Source organism: Cyprinodon tularosa, unplaced genomic scaffold (assembly GCF_016077235.1).
Source record: "Cyprinodon tularosa strain WSP-4 unplaced genomic scaffold, ASM1607723v1 ctg318, whole genome shotgun sequence".
In the NCBI taxonomy this organism is placed as follows: domain Eukaryota; kingdom Metazoa; phylum Chordata; class Actinopteri; order Cyprinodontiformes; family Cyprinodontidae; genus Cyprinodon; species Cyprinodon tularosa.
In genome coordinates this window covers 1,183,060-1,203,320 of record NW_024039028.1, presented here as the reverse complement: position 1 = coordinate 1,203,320, position 20,261 = coordinate 1,183,060, and the positions used below count along the sequence as shown (strand labels likewise).

The window sequence follows — 20,261 nt, the reverse complement described above, 5'->3', positions numbered from 1 at the left end:
CCCTCTCGACAGCTTTGGCTTTCAGTTTGTGATCAGTTCTAAAGATTTGTGAACCACACGCGTTTTAGGGGAAGGACCATTCATTACACTGTGATCCTTACTGAGGACCACCACATGGACCAGTGATGCCCTCTGGCGGTAAGGATCACTAATTACACCCACTGACCAGTGGTGTGGACCAGGCCGCCATTTCTGCTACAATTCTTTCTTGGAATTGTAGCAGAAATGTACCAAAAACAACTTGCAAGTTGTTTTTTGGTACAAGCAGCATGTTTCTCTTCAATGCATTTTATGCATTAGGATAATTTATGTATTTGCAGTGTTTTTGTGTTTGCAGGCTGTTAGCACCTATGATGAGACCCAGATGTCATCTACCACAAGATTTGGATATCTTTCTATGAAGAAAATGATCAGTAATTGCACCTTACTTCAAAGATAAAAAGAATAGAACAAATAGCATAAAGATGATTTATTGAGTGTGTTCATTTAATTATGCAAATGTACAATTTGCTCCCTTTACATGTCTGAAAGTGTGCGTGTATGCTGAGTGTGTGTAGCTGAATTTTAGACCTTAGACTCTCAGACCCAGAATAGTAAAACTACACTCTGTATTTGACAGGGTTGCACAGTGGACCAATGGGTAGCACTGCTCCATGCAGAAAGAACTTCTTTGGAGTTTGCATGTTCTCCCTGCCCCGGCTTCTTTGCATTCTCCTTAGGTGTCATTGTATGTGTGTGTGTGTGTGCGTGTGTGTGTGTGTGTGTGTGTGTGTGTGTGATGTGTAATGGAGGGATATGTAGCTATGTGTTTTGATAATTTTTTTAGGATTTTTTTAAATAATTTTGGTGTGCTTGACCATATTGAACTGCTTCATGAGATAAAGTAGAACTATTGAGTATCCAATATGAAGAATTTGGACGGCAAGAGGAAGGGATGAGAGAAACGTTAATTTGAATTGCTTTATGATTGGTCAAAGGGGTGGAGAGAATTTCGACATCTGAGTTGTCTTTAAAATTACTTAAAATTAACCACAAGTCTATTCTAGATTGTCTAGATCTTGATTTATTGCACCAAGTAAAGTTTCGAACAGAAGGATTATTTTCTCTCCATATATCAAATCAAATTTTTGCATGAATATTTTTACATTTGCATTGGAACTAGCAGGAGTTCCATCTATACATTGAATCGTCCAAAGGGATATTAAAATCCCCTCCACAGACCAGGTAAGCATTAGGAAATTTGGCCAGCCAAAATATAATTTTGTTTTCTACCTCATTTAACAAGTCTTTATTTCCATGTACTGTGTTGTAGCCATAAAGCTTAATAGGTATAAAATTAAACCTGTATGAATATCTCTCTAATAATTAACACCAGATTCTCTTCTTAACATAACCCTCTCCATTTATCTGGGCTTGGGACCAGCACCAAGAGCACATTAAAACTGTAGGCCCCTTGTGGCAGGATAAATATGTGTGTGTGTGTGTGTGTGCGCGTGCGTGCGTGTGTGTGTGTGTGTGTGTGTGTGAGTGATGTATAATGGAGGTATATGTGGGTGTTTTGGTAATGTTTTTTATGATTTGTTTTTGATTTTTTTTTAAATCAGGAATTCATTTTTGTATTTATCATAAATATTTTTTTATATGAATACATTTGACTTTGACGAAAGAAGACAAAGAAAGGGTGGGCAAGCCGGAGCACCCGGAGAGAACCCACACAGTCACGGGAGAGTATGGCAGCTCCATGCCGAAAGGTCTCCTTCTACAAGGGAACAGCACTGACCACTGTTCCACCGTGCAGCCCCACTCTGTTTACCAGGATCTAATCAATGCCAAGGTAGGAATCTACCTCTGAAAAAGGCCCTGGTATGGAGGCAGTGCTTTTTTATTTACAGGGAACCATAGAGTTTTATGGAGGGTTATTATGGACCGGATTACGGATGTTGTGAATGGGTCTGGGGAGTTAAGGGTTAAAGGAAGAATAATGAAAGTTAAAGGTAATGGTTATAGGGAAGGGGTTGGGGAGTTAATGTAAAGCGTAAAGGGAGGTAAAGGTTTGAGATTCAGTAAAGGTGACACATTAAAATGACCTACAAGACCTTTTTTCCTTTAGAGACGGCTTTACAGAGGGACCAAGGTGCCTGGAGACCCTGATGGAGGACCTTCTCAGCCATCCTTCCATCCTTCAGCAGGAGGAGGTGTGGCTCAAAGTCATCAAAAGAAAGTGATCAGAGCTCGTCTGAGCTCATCTGGAAGGAACCAGGAAAAGCTTCAACAAAACAAATCAGAATAAAGGGGCAGAATAATCCCCTCTGATTGGTTAATTAACACATCAGTAGTCCACCTGATGTGTTGAGGACCAGCTGTTCTGCAGACCAACCATTGAACCTCGTTTAAAATGTCGCCTGTATAAGGGACCAACATCAACAGAAAGATGAAGACACCAGAGGTGTCAAGTAACGAAGTACAAATACTTCATTACTGAACTTACGTACGTATCTATACTTTACTCCATTACTTGTTTTTGCTCCTAATTCTGACTTCTACTCATTACATTTTCACACAAGTATCTGTACTTTCTATTCCTTACATTTTTAAAACAAACGTTACTCGTTACTCTTTACTATTTGGTAGATTCATTAAAAAAAGTACGGGTGTTATGAACAATATTAAATCCAAATATTTTGTCCGAGGTACGGCTGGTTTATTTGTGGTAGTCTCTTGTTATTCACACAAAACAATAAACAGCGATTAGCCGACGTGAGTTTGGAAACTGCAAAGCTTTGTCTTGAGCAGAAAATCAAACGCGCATCTACACAGCACTGCGTTCACAGACCGGTGATGCATTCACGAGCATCAGATAGCTATGGTGCATTCAGGAGCGTGGGACTTTATACATACAAGGAAAGAGACATAAACGGATTATGCACATCCTCCAGCTTTTTATTCTAAAAAATCTATAATATTACAGCAGCAAATTATCAACTATTTTTTTAAAAGCCTGTTTAAAAGTTCCAAATGAGGCTTCAGCTTACAGTATACAGTGACAATTGTGCTGTCATTGTTTTACAGGCAGAATTTGCATTTGCTGAACCTCGTCCTTTAACTACTGATGGATATACAGCAATACAGTCATACAAGTATCAACTCCTCAACTCCTCTCCTTTTTTTATTTAAAAATTCAGTGTATTACATGAATGCATAAATAATTTCAATTCAATTCAGTTTATTTATATAGCGCCAAATTCACAACACATGTCATCTCAAGGCACTTTACAGTTCAACCAGATCATACAATACCATAAATACCTAATTTTATTTTAGTGTTAAGGTCTGTTTAAAGTAACAGATCATTAAAAATGTCTCCGGACCTTTACTGGTTCATGATTTTCTTTATTCAGACCCCGCTGATTTTTAATTGGTTACTGCTGGTTTAATGATTATAAACATTTATTTCACATCATGTGTGCCATCCAATGCAGATCAATGGCGCCATCCACATCTAATGAAAACTAGTGTAATTCGATGCAGGGCCGTGCAGAGACCACTAAAGGGGCAGGTGCTCAAAAAAAAAAAAAGGGCACATCTTATCGCATTTTAGGTCAGAATATTAACAAAGTCACATAGCTTTCAGAGTTTAATGAACAATGATAAATTACAAAATTGTGAGACATACAATCAAAGCTAAGGGAAATCTCTACATAGAACATAGAACTATGCATATGTAAAATATTTTATTAGTAATTTCTTTCTGCAGGTCTATTTTGTTATAGGAAAGTATTACAATATTCAAACCTGCAATTTAGCCAAAGATGTACATCAGAGCTGGACCACCAGACATATTTTGTCTTTACAGAATTAAACTGTTAAAAATGCATACAAGGGCACAATGCAACCTTTTATTGTACTGTAATCTATAAAAAAGAATGTCTGCCTGGTTTGCTGTACTGACAGTGGAGATGGAGACGGTCCATTCAGAAAAGCAGAGCTGCTGCATCAAACTTTAACGTGGAACTGCAGAAAAAAAAGAACAAAACAAACATTTTATTGATGCATGTCACCATGAGAAAAGCCTACTCTGTTTGTGTCTTAGTGTATTTTGTAAGTACCTATATACATTTTCTTCAATCTTTCCTCTTCGTTTTTTCTTGTTTCTCTTTTCTTTTTTTCTCATTGTCTCATCTTTTCTGTGTTGAGTGAAGGTCAATGTCTTATTTATTTCAGCCTTTCTTTTTCCCCCAAACTAAATCCAAGATTATGATCCAAAAACTTATTTTCCGTCATGGTGATTTAACTGTTTAAAAACAAATTTCCAACTTTTAAGCATTTTTGCTATTTTTGTTCTCTTTTGTTCACAGCAGCAGTTTTCTGTTAGCCATGTCTTGTTAATAACCTCACAGTGAATGATTGGCACATCCTTCTCGATTGCCAACAAAAGAAGGTCTGACATCCGATCCTCCTTGCATAAGCTGCGCAGTTTTGTTTTTACCATCTTCAGTTTTGAGAAGTTGACTGCATTTCTGTGTCTTTTATTTCTGACTGTTGTCCCTCTTCTTTCCTTTCTTCCCCCGTTGTCCGCTGTCAGAGTCACTTTCCGTGCCGGGCGGCTCCTCGACACCTGTTCACACCGATGTCGAGCGGTTGAAGTTCCTTTGTCAGACCCCCGGGATAACGGCGAGCACATCGTTCATTTGATTCACCTTTTTTTTTTCACATCGGCTGTGAGATGAGCACGCATGGAGTCACAGATTAACAGCGATGGTGATGCGTGGAAAAAAACACCTGGTCTCCTTACATACACCTCCCTCAGCCACTCTTTCATCATCTCCTCATCCATCCAGCCCTTTTCATTTGCCTTAATATCATATGTCATCAGAGCGATGTGTCTGTCTCGCTGTCAGCTCCCAGATCAGCTTCTCTGATTGGCTGATGCGGCGCTTCCAGCAGCAAAACTTCAATTTAACCATCTCGAGCAGCAGCAGCGCGTTGGCGGCTCGCCAGATGCTTAAACGCTCCCGACGCGCTGCGCCTGCTGCTCAAAACGCGCTGCGGGACCTTTTGCTGCGCCTATACTCGCGTCAACCTTTGACTTTGCATGTAAACTCGCTGCTTCTGCTGCGCCTGCTGCGTGCGGTTCACACCGATGTCGAGCGGTTGAATAACAGCAAGCACAGCATTCATTTGTTTCACCATGTTTTTCTCATCAGCTGTGAGATGGGCAAGCATGGAGTCACAGAATAACAGCGATGGTGATGAGTGGAAAAAAACCACCTGGTCTCCTTACATTCAGCCACTCTTTCATCATCTCCTCAATGAGGTGGTCTCAAAAGTCGCAGTTACAACACACATAGGGCGCACCGCACCAAAGGGCGCACCGCACATTTTGAGGGGAAAAAAGACGTTTATATGCGCCTTATAGTTGTGAAAATACGGTAATAATTTCAGTACATGTGTCAAATAAAAACAATTAAAATAAAAAAAATAAAATATAAAAAAAAAAAGGACCAAATGGGCACATTGAGATTATGGAGCAAAAGGGGCAGGTGCTCAAGCCCCCTTAGCACCCCCCTCTGCACGTGCCTGATTCGATGAGCGATATAACACAAAAACTCATTAGTTAGATATTCGTCAAAGGAAATCATCAGGAGCAAGCAGGTGTTCTTCATACTGCAAACTTGAAATGTCTATGCCATGCTACAATGTCTGATTCAGAATAAGATGTTGAAATGTCTGAAAGGTCAGACACAGGCGAGAGCGTATCGGGAGACGGAGACCAACAAGACGTCCCTCATCCTTGGCCCTATCTCAAAGAATTTTTTAAAATAGTTAAAAAATTGAGCTTTCGATACAGTGGCATCTGGCTGTTTTTTTAAAGGTTACTTTATACTTTTATACTTTGAGTAGTTTTTGGAGCACATACTATTTCACTTTTACTTGAGTAAAGAGGTCAAGCTGATACTTCAACTTTAAGCAGAGTGTTTTTAAACTGCAGTATCTGTACTTCTACTTAAGTAACAAATGTGGGTACTTTTGACACCACTGGAAGACATCCACCTGAAGATGTCTGACATCAGCTTTGGCTTTTTGATTTTTTAATCATACAACATGAATGAGAAGGGTAATGTGTTGTATTTTAATCAAAGATTAACATTTTTAGTATCTAAGTGTTTGATATTACTTTTCTTGATAATAAAAAGAAAGTCCAAGTGTTAGATGACCACCTGATGGCTGATGGAAAGTATTGGCAGAGATTTCTGGATTAGAGAATGAACTGATGATCGGGTCATCTCAGCTACCATTGGGAAAGAGGAGCGCTGAGATTAAATCCTCCAACTTTTCAATGTGTGCTTTGACTGACCCTGATTCTGAAGAGCTGAACTCGTCATCTGCGTGAAACAACTTTGTGTTATGATTTTAACATTTTGCATAGAGATTAATCCTTTTTTTTTATTTTTTATGAAACTCGGATTAATAATTTGACTTACAGTTTGTAGACATGAAGGGGTCTATTGTTTTGACTTATTTGAACTTTTCTCTTTCCACGGAAACAAAAAGGGTAACTGATAATGATAGGAACTAAAAATTTACATTTTCAGCAAATAGATATTTTACCATAAAAGTATCATAATGGGGAAAACAGTAAATATTTTTGCCAACTAAGATGTGATTCCAGGGCTCTATTTATTGGCAACATATTTTAGCTATCATAATCTTTTCCATAATTTTTCCATCTATTATAATCATTTAACATTGTCCACCGGCTTAAAACAGTTGTGGATTTTTTATTTATAATTTTTTAATTATCATTTTTTTTTTATTTTAGTTTTTTAGATTTCTTTACATTTATTCACAATTTTAGTATTTTAGTTTTTAGCTTTCTGTACATATATTCACAATTTTTAGTTTCTTAGATTTTAGCTTTCTTTACATATATTCACAATTTTAGTTTCTTAGTTTTTAGCTTTCTTTACATATACTCACAATTTTAGTTTCTTAGTTTTTTTATATTCATAAATTTTCCTTTTTATATAATATCGATTACACAAGGATAATATCCTTTTATAATCGAAAGGGTGGAATGTTGTCGGAAAATTTTTATCTTTCTTCTATTTTATATTGATATTCATATTTACTCACTATAAAAGTTTTCACTCAGTCTGTTTCTCTCTCAAGGCCACACATTTCTCTCCAGGATGCTGTTTGTAGACCAGACATAGCTTCTTCCCATAACAAATCAGGTTCTTTCTCAAGGTTTATTCATAACATGTTACTGTTAACCAAAGTGTCTGTAATTTGTTATGACTCTGACTGCTTTTTATTGTTGTAAGTAGGGGGGGACGAACCCTGCCCAGATCAGAACAGAGCAGAATGCTGTGCCATGAGGGCTCATGATGACTGTTCTCTCTTCGCAAAGATTATGAATAAATGTGCCGATTGAGTGAAATCCATCGATCTCCGTTTATTTAACTAGGATGAACAGTTGAATACTTTTTTCCCACGACACATAACCCTCTCCATTTTACTGGGCTTGGGACCAGCACCAAGAGCACATTAAGACTGTAGGCCCCTTGTGGCAGGATTATTATGTGTGTGTGCGTGTGTGTGTGTGTGTGTGTGTGTGTGCGTGTGTGATGTATAATAGAGGTATATGTGGGAGTTTTGGTAATGTTTTTTATGATTTGCTCATGATTTTTTTTTTTTTATCAGGAATACATTTTGTATTTATCATAAATATTTTTTTATATGAATACATTTGACTGTGACGAAAGAAGACAAAGAAAGGGGGGGCAAGCCGGAGCACCCGGAGAGAACCCACACAGTCACGGGAGAGTATGGCAGCTCCATGCAGAAAGGTCTCCTTCTACAAGGGAACAGCACTGACCACTGCTCCACCGTGCAGCCCCACTCTGTTTACCAGGATCTAATCAATGCCAAGGTAGGAATCTACCTCAGAAAAAGGCCCTGGTATGGAGGCAGTGCTTTTTTATTTACAGGGAACCATAGAGTTTTATGGAGGGTGAGGGGTAATATTATGGACTGGATTACGGATGTTGTGAATGGGTCTGGGGAGTTAAGGGTTAAAGGAAGAATAATGAAAGTTAAAGGTAATGGTTATAGGGAAGGGGTTGGGGAGTTAATGTAAAGCGTGAAGGGAGGTAAAGGTTTGAGATTCAGTAAATGTTTTTGTCAGTTTTAAGTTTGTTTGGAGGACAGTTTTCTTGAGTTTTAGCAGAAATTATTTTTCTGACTTATGGCTTTTAAAGAGGTTGACAATTCTTTTCCTTAAAGATTTCTTTTCTGGTTTTCTTTCTATCTCCTATTGCAGATTTTTGAGCTCCTCCATAAGGCTCTCTGTTACTTTGTTCTTCTCCTCCTCCATCTCTTTCAGAGTCTTCTGAGCATCTTTAACTTTCTTTCGAAGGCAGTACTTCTCTGTTTCCCACTGCTCCCTTTCATAATAAAGAACCTCCTCAAGCTCTTCAATAGCTACGTCCAGATTTCTAATAGTGTTCTGCTGCTGAACACTCCTGAGCAGCGTTCCCTTGCTTAGGAGACAGAACTTTTCACGGTCCCAGAGCCTTGTTTGCTTCTTCATATCTTTTTCCATCTTCAGCAAAGCAGCCTTTAAGTCACTGGTTTCCTGCTCTTTCTCAGCTAAGCAGGTATCAGCCTCCTTTGTTCTGGCTTTCTCAGCAAGCAGACTCGTTTCCAGTTCCATGATTTTTCTTGCAGCGTCCTGATGTAATTGGTCGTTTTCCTGCTCTTTCAGACGCAGAGAAGCGTTTTCCTGTTCTAACTCAGCTTTCTGTAACTCCAACTGCATTTTCAGCTCTTCCACCTCATCCCTTTGTTGTTGGTTAGCCATAAGTTGGCATTTTTCTTCCTCCCACTGGTGCTGCTGTTCCTCCAAGTCTTTCTCCATTTTGACCAAAGTAGCCTTTATTTCACTGGTTTCCTGCACTTGTTTGGCTAAGCAGATCTCAGCCTCCTTTGCTTTTGCCGACTCAGCAAGAAGAGCTGCCCCCATTTCCTTAATTTGTCCTAATAATCTGGTGTTTTCTTTTTGAAGTGCTGCTCTCCCATCTTCTGTGGACTTTAAGTTGAGGTCAGCTTCCTGTACTGATTTTCTCTGCAGGTTTTCAGATAATTTGATGTTTTCTTGTTGAAGTGCTGTGATCTGCTTATCTTTTGAGCTTATGCAGATCACAGCTTCCTGCACCCTTTCCTTCATACAAATTGCCACGGTTTCCAGGTGTCCCGGTTTTTCATTGGCAGATTTAAGCCCTGCTTCCATTTTCTGAAGCTCAGCAGCATGTCTCTGCAGTTTTTCCCATAATCTAATATTTTCTTGTTGAAGCGCTGCCATTTTCTCATCCTGCGGCACCTTTTTCCTTTCAGCGGTTAGCTCAGACTCCAACTGCCTAGCTTTCTCGTTGGTATTCTGACGCGCTGCCTCCATTTTCTGAGGCACAGCAACAAGACTCTTGATGGTTTCTGATAACTTGATGTTTTCTTGCTGTAATGCTGTGATCGTCTCGTCTTTTGAGCGTAAGTAGATCTCTGCTTCCTGCACCTTTTTCCTTTCAGCAGTTAGCTCAGACTCCAGCTGCTTAGCTCGTTCATTGGTATGTCCAAACCCGGCATCCATTGTCTGAGGCCCGGCAGCAGAAGTCTTGATGTTTTCTGACAGCTTCTTGATTTCTTGTTGCAATGCCGTGATCGTCTCGTCTTTTGACCTTATGCAGATCGCAGCTTCCTGCATCCTTTGCATGTTAGCATTCAGCACAATCTGAAGCTGGCTAGCTTTCCCGTTGCTATGTTGATGAACTGCCTCTAATTTGTTAAGCTCAGCAGTGAGAACATTCACATGTTGGGATAGTCTGATGTTTTCATTGTGAAGTCCTGTGATTGTCCAGTCTCTGGAGCTTAAGGCGGCTTGAAAGTCTATCTCAGAAGTCATGATACTACCTCCTGTATTTATCTCAGCTGCATATCCTTGAACAGCGGCCTTACCTGGAACATGTAAAAGTACAATTTTTCTTGGTTCTTCCGGCTTTGCAGGATAAGCTGGTCTCTTAACAGGAGCTGGGGTTGGCTGCAATGGGTTCACCACAGGCTTGGAAGCACAAACTTGACTCAAAGTGTGTCCCACTGCTACTCTTGGAGTGTTTTCTGGATGTTTAGGACCTTTAATAACTGGGGCCAAAAATGCATTTCCAGAAGAGTTTGCAGCTATGCTACCAGATGTAACTTCCATAGTATTTTCTACTAGAGATTGCGCCCACATGTTGGCTTTAACTGGAGGCACCATGTTTGACTGACCTGATTTATGAACAAAGAAAGAGGAATTGGCAAATTCCAACGTTTGTTGCTGATTCAAGGCAGCCTTCTAAGCGCGACAAAAATTTGTTGGTTGGTTTGAAACACAAAGCTATATTTTCAACAAAAAAGCTGGACTGATTTGCTCCGTTGGAAAACAAAAACTGTTTCTCTAATCAAAGGACGTAAGTCAAGAGACGCTAACCATACGAGAGGTTTCAGGAAATGGAATGACTTAATGTCTGCAGTCTGCACTATACTTGTAGTCTGACAGAGTCACAAGTGATGATGTCACAAGTTGGACTGAACCATTTAAGTTGGACTGAACCATTTAAGTTGGACTGAACCATTTAATTAAACAAAAACAATATAAAACCTCCTTTCTGGTTTTGGGAAAAAACAATATTAACAGATGGATCGAGCTGAGAGAACGGGAGGGAACAGACATTTAAACGAGGTTTGACAGATAATAAGGGGTAAGACCATGTAAACACTTGAAATAAAACAACTTTAAAATCAATACCCAAACAATTCCAAACCAATGAACAGAGGCTGAAACAGGAGTGATATATGTTCTTGTTTTCTTTACCAGTCACAGTGTTTTAAACCAGCTAAAGTTGATTCTTTGCTCAGCCCAACATAAAGACCATTATAATAACCTAGCCGAGTCGTAAAAGAAGCATCACATATGGTCCTCACTACGCTGAATGTGTGTGTGTGCGTGCGTGTGAGCGTGCGTGCGCGTGTGGTCTTGTTTTACCTACATGCGAGGACTTACAGGTACATATGGGGACATTTGGGTAAGGTTTAGGACTAAGGTGTGAATTCAGTTTAGGTTAGGATTAGGTACATCTTAGGGTAAGGGTCTGGGTTAGGCCATATAAAATGAATGCAATTCAATGAAATCACCCCATATGTCATGAAAACAAAGCTGTTTGTGTGCGTGTGTGCGTGTGTGTGTGTGGGTGTGTGTGTGTGTGTGTGTGTGTGTGTGTGTGGGGGGGGGGGGTTGTTTGTCTTTGTGTTGACCTGCGATATACTGGTCTGTGTATTGACCTGTCCAGGGTGTACCACCCGCCTCTCACCAGCACCCCTCACAACCCCAGCCGGGATAAGCGTGGTGAAAAATGGATGGGTGGATGTGTACTCCACGTTCAATCATTTTAAAGCCTTTCCTTTATTCATTCATTTATTAAAAGAGAAATTAAATAATCTTGAAGTAAAAACTAAGTTGGCAAAACTACGTCTATAAATAACTACTAAAGGCAATTTTCTTGCTTCTTTGAACTGTGTTGGTTCACATCTGACTCAGAGTTTCTGCTTATTGCACATAAATGCATTTGGCATCCTGCCACACAATAATTCTGCTGCCAAAGCTTCTTGCAGTGTAAACACTTAGTTTTGCCTATCTTACCTCGAGTGCAGAAAAATGCAACTGATCCTGCTATTTATAAGAATAATACAGTAGTCAAAATGTCAAAGAGTGAAAAATCCTCTACACATATCATTTGACAACTCATTCAGCCACTTGTAGCAGTAATTACTCTCAGTGATCTATTTTTATCATTCTCTCATTTCATTGGAAACCAATTTTGACCCCTTTTTTTAGCAGCAAAGTGCAATAAAGCTGAGATCTATTGGACTGAACCATTATAACATCTTGATTATTTATTCTGTTCTAGTTTAATTTTGTTTCCTGTCAAAAGGAGATTGTTCTGAGGTTCATCTTAAAGTTCTGCTCTGTTCTTTTTCATGGAGTCTCTCCTCAAACCTTCCAATGTACTTGTTAATGTTGTTGATCATTGTATTACTTTTTAAAGAGTAAAGCCTTATATAGTGTAAGAGGTCCGAACAGGACTTCTAATGTTGGTTTATATGCTAACTGATGTTACAAATTTACTGACTAATGAAAACAAATTTACTAACTATCTGTTAACTGGATAAATAATATTTAATTTCATCCAGCTTGACGAGAAAACAGTCAGCAGAACCTCTGTAACTCAGGATAGCAGCGATAAATGAATAAAGATCTGAACTATAACTGTTTTTTATCAACTTTATTGGTACAGAAATACCATTCTATGGTGCAGAAAAACTGAATTTTAACATTGCAATTCTGTACCTGAAAAAGGCAAAGAATGTGAGGAAAATCAGGAGACCTGTCAGAACGACTGGAAATGCAGCACATCTGGCAGCAGCTGGAAAAGAACATGTGAATGTGTGTGAGTGTGTGTGTGAGCGTGTGTGGGTGGGTGTGAGAGGGAGAGTCAGAGATGGGCGTGAGTTGTGGTCTACAGATATCACAACATTCAAAGCTGTTAGAGATACAGACTAACATCAAGACAAACAGCACCATCTTCATACCACCACTGAGGGCATCAGAGTGGATCACAGGCTCATCGCTGACAGGGAAGGTCTGACTGTCTCCACACCGTTCTAACTGTGAGTATTTCATCATTTTTCCAAAACGGATTCCAGATTTAGTTTTTTCCTCCACTGTTATGCAAGCTTTCAAAGAGCCTCCAATTTCACAGCCACAATCTTTAACAGGCAAAGTTGAGCATGACTTTCTCTGCCACAGTTATTGTGTGTGTGATCAGTTTTCAGAGGCTCCAGATCTGATAAAAACATGTTTAATAGAAGATGAATACATTCAGGGTTTTTTTAGTGATTGAAAAACAAGACAGTAGGCAAGATAGTTGTCTTTTATTTGTAATTTCCCTCCAATTGGGGTTTCTGCCTATAACTTGTCTTATTTTTTTGTATGAAAGAATGTGACCCGGGTTAAAGGAAAGAAGCAAATAGGAGTTTGGTTCCAGGTGTTCATGGATGCACACTAATACTAAATAATAAGCTGCAGCTACAGATATATACCCCCCAGAATAATATTGTGTAATCGCTATAGGTTTTTGCCTTCCCCACACATGGATATCTAAGAGATAGCTGCTGCTCTGGAAGCTTTTTGCTATGTTTCCTTTGGATGTCTTCTTTTTGCTGTTGTTATGTCCTCTGTTTATTTTGTCCCTCTTGTTTTATACAGGTGTGGAAACGGACTTCAAGGAGTTACTGTATATCTTCTGTGTTGTCTATTTGTGTTGTTTTATTTTATTTTCTCTCATTTTATTGCACTCTTTACTATTTCAATTTCTTTTTCTCTCCCATTAGTTTTTAACCCCTCTTTCTTTCTAACCTCCCTTTCTGTTTACACCTCTGTTGTATACGATTTTACTGCCTAAAAAATGTCAATACATTTTCATATACAAGTTTCAAGCGGAATCTTATGGCATATGGCTGCTTGTGAAAGCAAAGCGGTTGGGCGAGACAGGACACACACAAAAAAGTTAATTTTTCAGATTATACTAGAATAGACAAACTGTAAATTTATTTATAAAACATTCAACCTAATGGGATATTTTATTCCAGAGATCTAAGACATAGATCAAGTTGACTGAACTGATCTTATAGTAAAATAATAAGTTTAGTAGATTTCTCCACTGTGAGATCAATAAAATCAATATAGTTACCTCCTGCGTGTTATTTTATTTTATTGCCTGTAAATATAATTTTCCTGAGCCAGCTGAAACACGCCGGTTTTAGCCCCTCCACTTTCACAAAGACTGGAGTTTGGAAAAGTCTTTATACTTGAACTATTATGCATGTTTGTCAAATTTAAACCATAAAAACAAATGCATTTTATTGGGATTTTATGTGACAGCTCAACACAAAGAAGTGTCACAAAGTGGAGGAAAAAGGATACATGCTATCCTTATGTTTTACAAATAAAAAATTCAGAAATGTGAATTCAATCCAATTTTTTCTTTTGTTACGCACTGATAAAACAATCACAGCTGAATCTGTATTCAGCCACATATGAATATTGAACTGAATACTGAATACTCTGTAGAGTCCATTTTCGCTTCTTTTACATGTGCGGGTCTTTAAGGATATGTCCGCACTGGAGATGTTGATATTTTTCCCAGCTTCTCTTAAACATTGCTTGAAATCAGTAAGATTTGATGGGGGGTGTCTGGTAAAAATCTTAATGTTTTGCCTCAGGTTCAAAGTTGGATTGTCAACAACTTACATCAGTTCCACATATCTGGAACAACATCAAACCTTAAGCAGATGATCAATTGCTAAACACATTTATCTGTCAGACACAACACCAGTGAAGCTGCCAAGTAACAGAAACAAACATATGATTCCCTAGAAACCGTGTAAACTGAACTAGTTGAAATGATTCTGGGGTCTGTAAAATAATGGACCTTTTCCAATAGTTTCTAGAAGTTTTTTTTTTTTTTTTTTTTTTTACTTTGTCATTAAAAAACATTAAGGGGAAACATGACTTTTTTGGTACCTTGTTTGATGTGGCTCCAACTGGTTCAAAGCTTGAAACGTAACGGTACCTAAGTTAAATTTAACAAAGAAATTCAGACTACAGAGCCAAATCAAAGAATGAAGCTGTCCTGACTTGCTGTGTGAACCAGTCAGACAATCAGAATTTCCGCTAACCCGACCGATAAGTTTGAGTAACATTTACAGTATAATTTAATGACGAGTCCGCTGAAAGGAGGCAATTAAATAATTAAATACAGAATGAAATAACTATAGACTGAAATGTTAGAACTGTAGCTATACAGTGATATGTTTATATTACTGATTTTACGTGTTTTTTTATTTTTTCAAGGCTGCACTAGAGCTGTTCTTAATGAAATTTCTTTTTGTTTACACTTGTGTATACAAAATAACAAAATAAATCTGGCTAATCTCTAATATATATATATTTAAATGAATTTGTTTAAAAAAACATATTTAAATATTTAATATAAAATTTTATTGTTTTATTGTTCAGAATTTAATGCCACATATAGTCTTTTTACCATCAACCATAGCCTGGAATTATCCACAAAGAGAAATTAATCATTCAGTTCATTCACCCCATAGGTTATCCCTACTTCGACAGTTAGCCCTAGATCTGCTATAAATAAACTATTACTGGCACATGGGACTTGAGATATTTGAATCAAACTAAACTAAGCTGGAACTTGTATAGGTGAGATGTTGTCAGTACACAGTAAAAAATTGGGTGTTCAAAATTCCTTCTAAACTCTAAATGGACTATTTACAACTATGTTGGTTATGTTAATGCATTTAGCAGACGTTTTATCCAGAGCAACTTAAAAATTAGACAAAATTTTACTGATTGTAAATCCGCTCAAGTTTTGGAGTTAATAATCAGTGTAAAATTCAACACCCATTCAGTGTAACTTTTACTCTACATAGTGTCGATTAACCTCTACTCTTTGAGAGGTCTTGTGGATTTTGACACTAATATGAGTAAATTAATCTTGAAAATCTGACACTAGCTATAGAGTAAATTCTACACTCTTTTGGTATGGGACCAAATGTTGAAGTAACCCTCGTTATTTTACTGTGTAGCTATTAATACAAAAGATAACGAATTGGATGACTGAGAAAGGAAAAAAATAAAATAAACACAAACCAAAAGAAATGCTATATATTATAGATTTACATTAAAATAGATTCTGCATCAGGCTGCTTCAATCTCAAAAGTGAAAAGTTGGAAGAATGTCATTAATTTATAAGTTTGAGTTAGCCACCCTACAGCAGTGATGTTTATTCGAGCAAAATAAAAATCTTTCTCTTCTAAACTTTCTGAGGGATATTGTACTATGTCACTTTGGTTGCATCCTATTTAGCAATTTCTATCATTAATTGACAGTAGTAAGTTTGGCTTATGCATGACAGAGCTATCATTTTCTAAAATACTCCACTGTTGAGTTTTTTTTCTTTTTTTAGGTTTTATGCAATTAAAACCTAACAACCAAATATGGCGGATGTTATTAATTTCCAGCAAGGTCTACATGAAGCTTTGTTAATCTCTTTGAATTTTTCTTTTCAAAGCAAAGCATCTGTCTACAGGTCATGTCCCCTCTTTCTGTGTTGATGGTGTTGATGGTGGTTGCCACAGCAACAGGGGCCCGTGCAGACAGTGAGGAGAATGAGTTGGAATATGGGTACTGGAACTACAGAGAAGGAGGTATAAATTTGTCGGGTCAGTAAATCACAGAGCAGCTGAATGAAATGAGTATGAGCTCGTTTAAATTGAAGCCGGACGTGTCTGTCTGCTTTCAGCTGACAGCGTTAACGTGGCCTCTGTGCGCAGTGTGACCAGAGTTTTGGACGCTTGGGGAAAACACATCTTCAGGGAAATAAAGACTTTGCTTCACTCTCAGCCAAGCGCTCTGCTGCCAGACTACTCTAGGTAATTTTAAATAAACTTTTAAATAAAGTTTGTAAAATGAGCGGCCATATGCAATACTGGAAAAAACAAAGCCAAATGATTTAAAGATTTAATTTGCTGTTAACATATATAGGCTATTGGATGGAATACTATCCAATATATATATCCAATATATTTTTCTAAGTGAAATCCACAGTTGAAAGTAGTTGATTATGAGTTTTGTTGATCTATGTGATGGATATAAACAAAAAACATCCATGATGTCTGCATGTATTCAGCCACATGAGTCAAACACCCAGCAGTGCACAGCACATAAAGAGGAAATCTCTTGCAGCTTTGCATAGCTAAACATTTTTTTTAATTTATTTATACCCTGAACTCAAATGTTGAACGTAATTAAGATTAAGTAATTGTTAGTGATTTTGTAAAATCACTGCTAACTCACATGTGTTGACTCAGTGAAGCAACAATAAGATCCCATAGTTAGCAATAGACCAACCATATATGGAAGTAATCAAATCCCAGTGACACATATTTACTTCCATAAGCATGAATGAGGTTTCTGTCAGATTGAATAGGGGCTGTTCAATATTGCTGGGCAGGTTAAATGTCAAAATATAAATATACTGTCCTGTGTAAAGAAATTAATTGTGCTAATAGTAACTGGTTGTTATTATACCAAAATAACATACGTGTTCATATAAACCTATTATTAAATAACAATACAATTCTTGATTTTATATAAACAAACATATCAAATAAAAACCTTAAATAGTTGTAAGTAAAATGTTCTGAGCTGCTGTCATGATTTTTTTTAATTAATCTAAATTCTAAACGGAGGACAACTTAATAAAAATAGCCATTTCTGATAACTTGCAATTGAGTTAAGAATTTTTGAGGCAACTGACAGGCTCAAAATGTTTGAGTTCTGTTTGCTTATTCGGGTTTATAGTGTAAATATAAATTTAAGCTGAATCAGACCTTCAGGGAAAAATCTAATAGAAAGTTTTGCCACAGATTCTGGACTTTGCATCTAACATCTGTCATTCTGAGGTGAAAATATAACAACCAAGGTCCTTAACTGTTCAGAAGCTGAATAAGTAAAAACTAAACAAACAAAAAATATATAAAAGAAAAAAAATAAAAGAAGGTAATTAATTCACCAGTAAAGCCGCCTTAAGTTCAGGATTCTAAAACACTAGGCTTGGATTACATTTAAAGTGATCAGATATTTTCCCCATGAAATAAACTAAAACACTCTTCATGTTTAAATAGTTGATATGTTGATTTCTCTGCTATCATGCACTGCAGAAAAAAATAAAGCTGTATTTAGCTGTACCATCTTTCTCAAGAATGGGCTTTGGAGAAAAGAAAGACAATAAATTAGGTCATTAATTCTCCCGGAAACCTTTTTAATTTTTTCTCTAATAAAAATCACAATCTTCAGGGTTTTTTTTTTCATTATGGAAATAAAAGAATGGTTATTTTCAAATGGCCTTGCTTATACAAAAAACTTGGACTGTGAAGTTTTAAAGTCGTTATTAAGGTCTTAATATACTAGTTTATATGTTTTTTTTCCCTCAGGCTATTCCAATTAAATTGTGTTTTTGTTTGAACTTTGATTATTTTTTTAACTCAACTTTAACTGAAGACCTAAAGATGAATTCAGTCTTTGATCTCAGAATTCTGACTTTTTTTCAATTCTGAGTTTTTTCCAATATTAAACTGAAATAAAATTTAAAAATCTGTTAACTTTTTTTTATTTTTTCAGTGGCCCTAATGCTCCTACGTAGAAAAAAGAAAACAATAAGCCAAAAAAAAAAAAAAATAGAATAGTACTATAAATAAATATAAATAAATAGCAACACTCACCTCTAAAGAAGCAGGTAATGTTTTCCAGTAGGCCAGGTTCCTGATAAACATGAACATCTGTATGTGATAGTGCACTTCCTCTGTTCTTCCTGCAGGGTGCGCCCTCTCTCCGAGTCTCTTAACGACCTCTTTAGGGAAGTCTCTCTGCTGCGCCTCCGTATCACTGAACTCTCCCATCGCCTAGCAACGCTGGAGCCCTACCTCCGTCGCCACGGTTACCACGGTATGGAAGAGGCGGGAGGTGGCAGCAGGGCTCAGAGTCTTCATGGAGAGGTCTCCTTTCTCCCCCCTGAGAGCAGAATGAGGGTGAGGGGCAGTCGGGTGGTGAAGAGGAGACGGCTGAAGGTCCCCAAGAACAGAGGTTCTGGTTCAGGCTGAGGGAGGAAGGGAAGAACACAGAGAACCATGTATGAATTAGGGAACTGTGATGTATGTGAAGCTGACAAAGATGCAAACCCAGAAATAATGACTTGTGACTGTGAGACTTGACCTACTACTCTTTATATATTAATATTTAGGCCACTTTATATTTGTTCCCCACATCAGTTGGCTTTATTCCAATCAGCTCCAGCGGCCGGGTCACACGCAGCATCTACTCTAAGTTTATCCCCAAACATACATTTTATTTCACTACTGAAGAACACTGAGGACATTTGATACCTGAAATATAAAACCAATAAGTAAGGCCGCCTTGTTAGACGGATCTACATCTTTCATTGTCCAATGGCTGCTTTAAGGAGACAATCTGCTGGTGTGATTACTTAACTTTAATTATCCTAATAATAATATTAATTACCGCAACTATGTTAAATATACAATAAACAGTTTTTCTTAGTTTATGTTTTTTTTTGGCATTATACTTTCAGTATCTCATGTATGTTGTTCTGTTGCAAATTTTTGTATAATAAATATTAAATCATGTAATAGGCTTCGGTTCCGTCATCAATAAAAAAGATCAGCTGTACTGAAGCAGGGGAACCTCTAAAACCTGCAGGACAGCGGACCTTGAGGACTGAATCTCGGCATACCTGCAGAAGATATTCGCATGCATGATGTTAGCTCTCCAGTAATCCCTCACACCGAGCATGCTTGTAGCGACAGTGGAGAGAAAAAAAGAGCACTCCAGCAGAACCAGGCTCAGTGTGAGCGGCCTTCTACCAAGGCTGACTGGGGTTTAAGGAGACAGAAGCAGAGATACAGAAAGACCATGGAAGCACTGATCTATAAACACTTTCTATGTTATTAAAGCTAACGATAAGCTAGCTCTAGAGGAAAGCATTAAAGGAGCTCTAAGCCAGTTCGCATATCAAAAGGGATGAAAGAGAGCACATGCAGTTAGAGTAAAATTTGTATCCTCAAATTTTTTATCAAAATACATTCTAAGAACATATTACCAGCAAATTGTGACTCATATTATTTTTAGACACTGAGATTAGTCAACAGCTGGCTAAAATGCTTAATCTGTAAAATCATTTATTGTTGTATAATCACTTCGACTTAGTATAGTTATCCATAAATGTTAGTTCCTTAAATCTGCTATGAACACATTGACATTAATTTGTAAAAACTTATTCTAAAACATACAATGAAATTATTAATTAGATATTTAAATATCAAGTTGTAATAGGTTTACATTAAATAGGATTTTTAACAAAAGGAAAAAACAATATTTTCCCAAAACATACTTCATGTCAGCATCAGCATAGACAGAATTATTTCTGCCACAATCTAATGAAATGGGGCGGCCTAATGTCAAATGTTAGTTAATCACTCAAATCTGATTAAAATTGTTGTTCTGCTAGAAGAC

At 37.5% G+C, this 20,261-nt stretch overlaps 1 protein-coding gene across 1 annotated transcript; it reads left to right on the top strand.

Moving 5' to 3' along the window:
* The first annotated feature begins 12,627 nt into the window (after positions 1 to 12,627).
* si:ch211-243a20.3 (uncharacterized protein LOC100151507 homolog) lies at positions 12,628 to 19,276 on the top strand. The gene is made up of 4 exons (XM_038292815.1): positions 12,628 to 12,759; positions 16,243 to 16,378; positions 16,474 to 16,603; positions 18,550 to 19,276. The coding sequence occupies exons 2-4, from the start codon at positions 16,264 to 16,266 to the stop codon at positions 18,830 to 18,832; spliced, it is 528 nt and encodes a 175-aa protein (XP_038148743.1). The 5' UTR covers positions 12,628 to 12,759; positions 16,243 to 16,263; the 3' UTR covers positions 18,833 to 19,276.
* Positions 19,277 to 20,261: the final 985 nt, after the last annotated feature.

What these genes read in the sequence shown, in the direction of transcription:
- si:ch211-243a20.3 (XM_038292815.1), top strand. Translation starts at nt 16,264, where the DNA reads ATGTCCCCTCTTTCTGTGTTGATGGTGTTGATGGTGGTTGCCACAGCA. An exon ending in CTGGAACTACAGAGAAGGAG is followed by an intron (nt 16,379 to 16,473) that starts GTATAAATTTGT and finishes GTCTGCTTTCAG; the next exon opens with CTGACAGCGTTAACGTGGCC. An exon ending in CTGCTGCCAGACTACTCTAG is followed by an intron (nt 16,604 to 18,549) that starts GTAATTTTAAAT and finishes TTCTTCCTGCAG; the next exon opens with GGTGCGCCCTCTCTCCGAGT.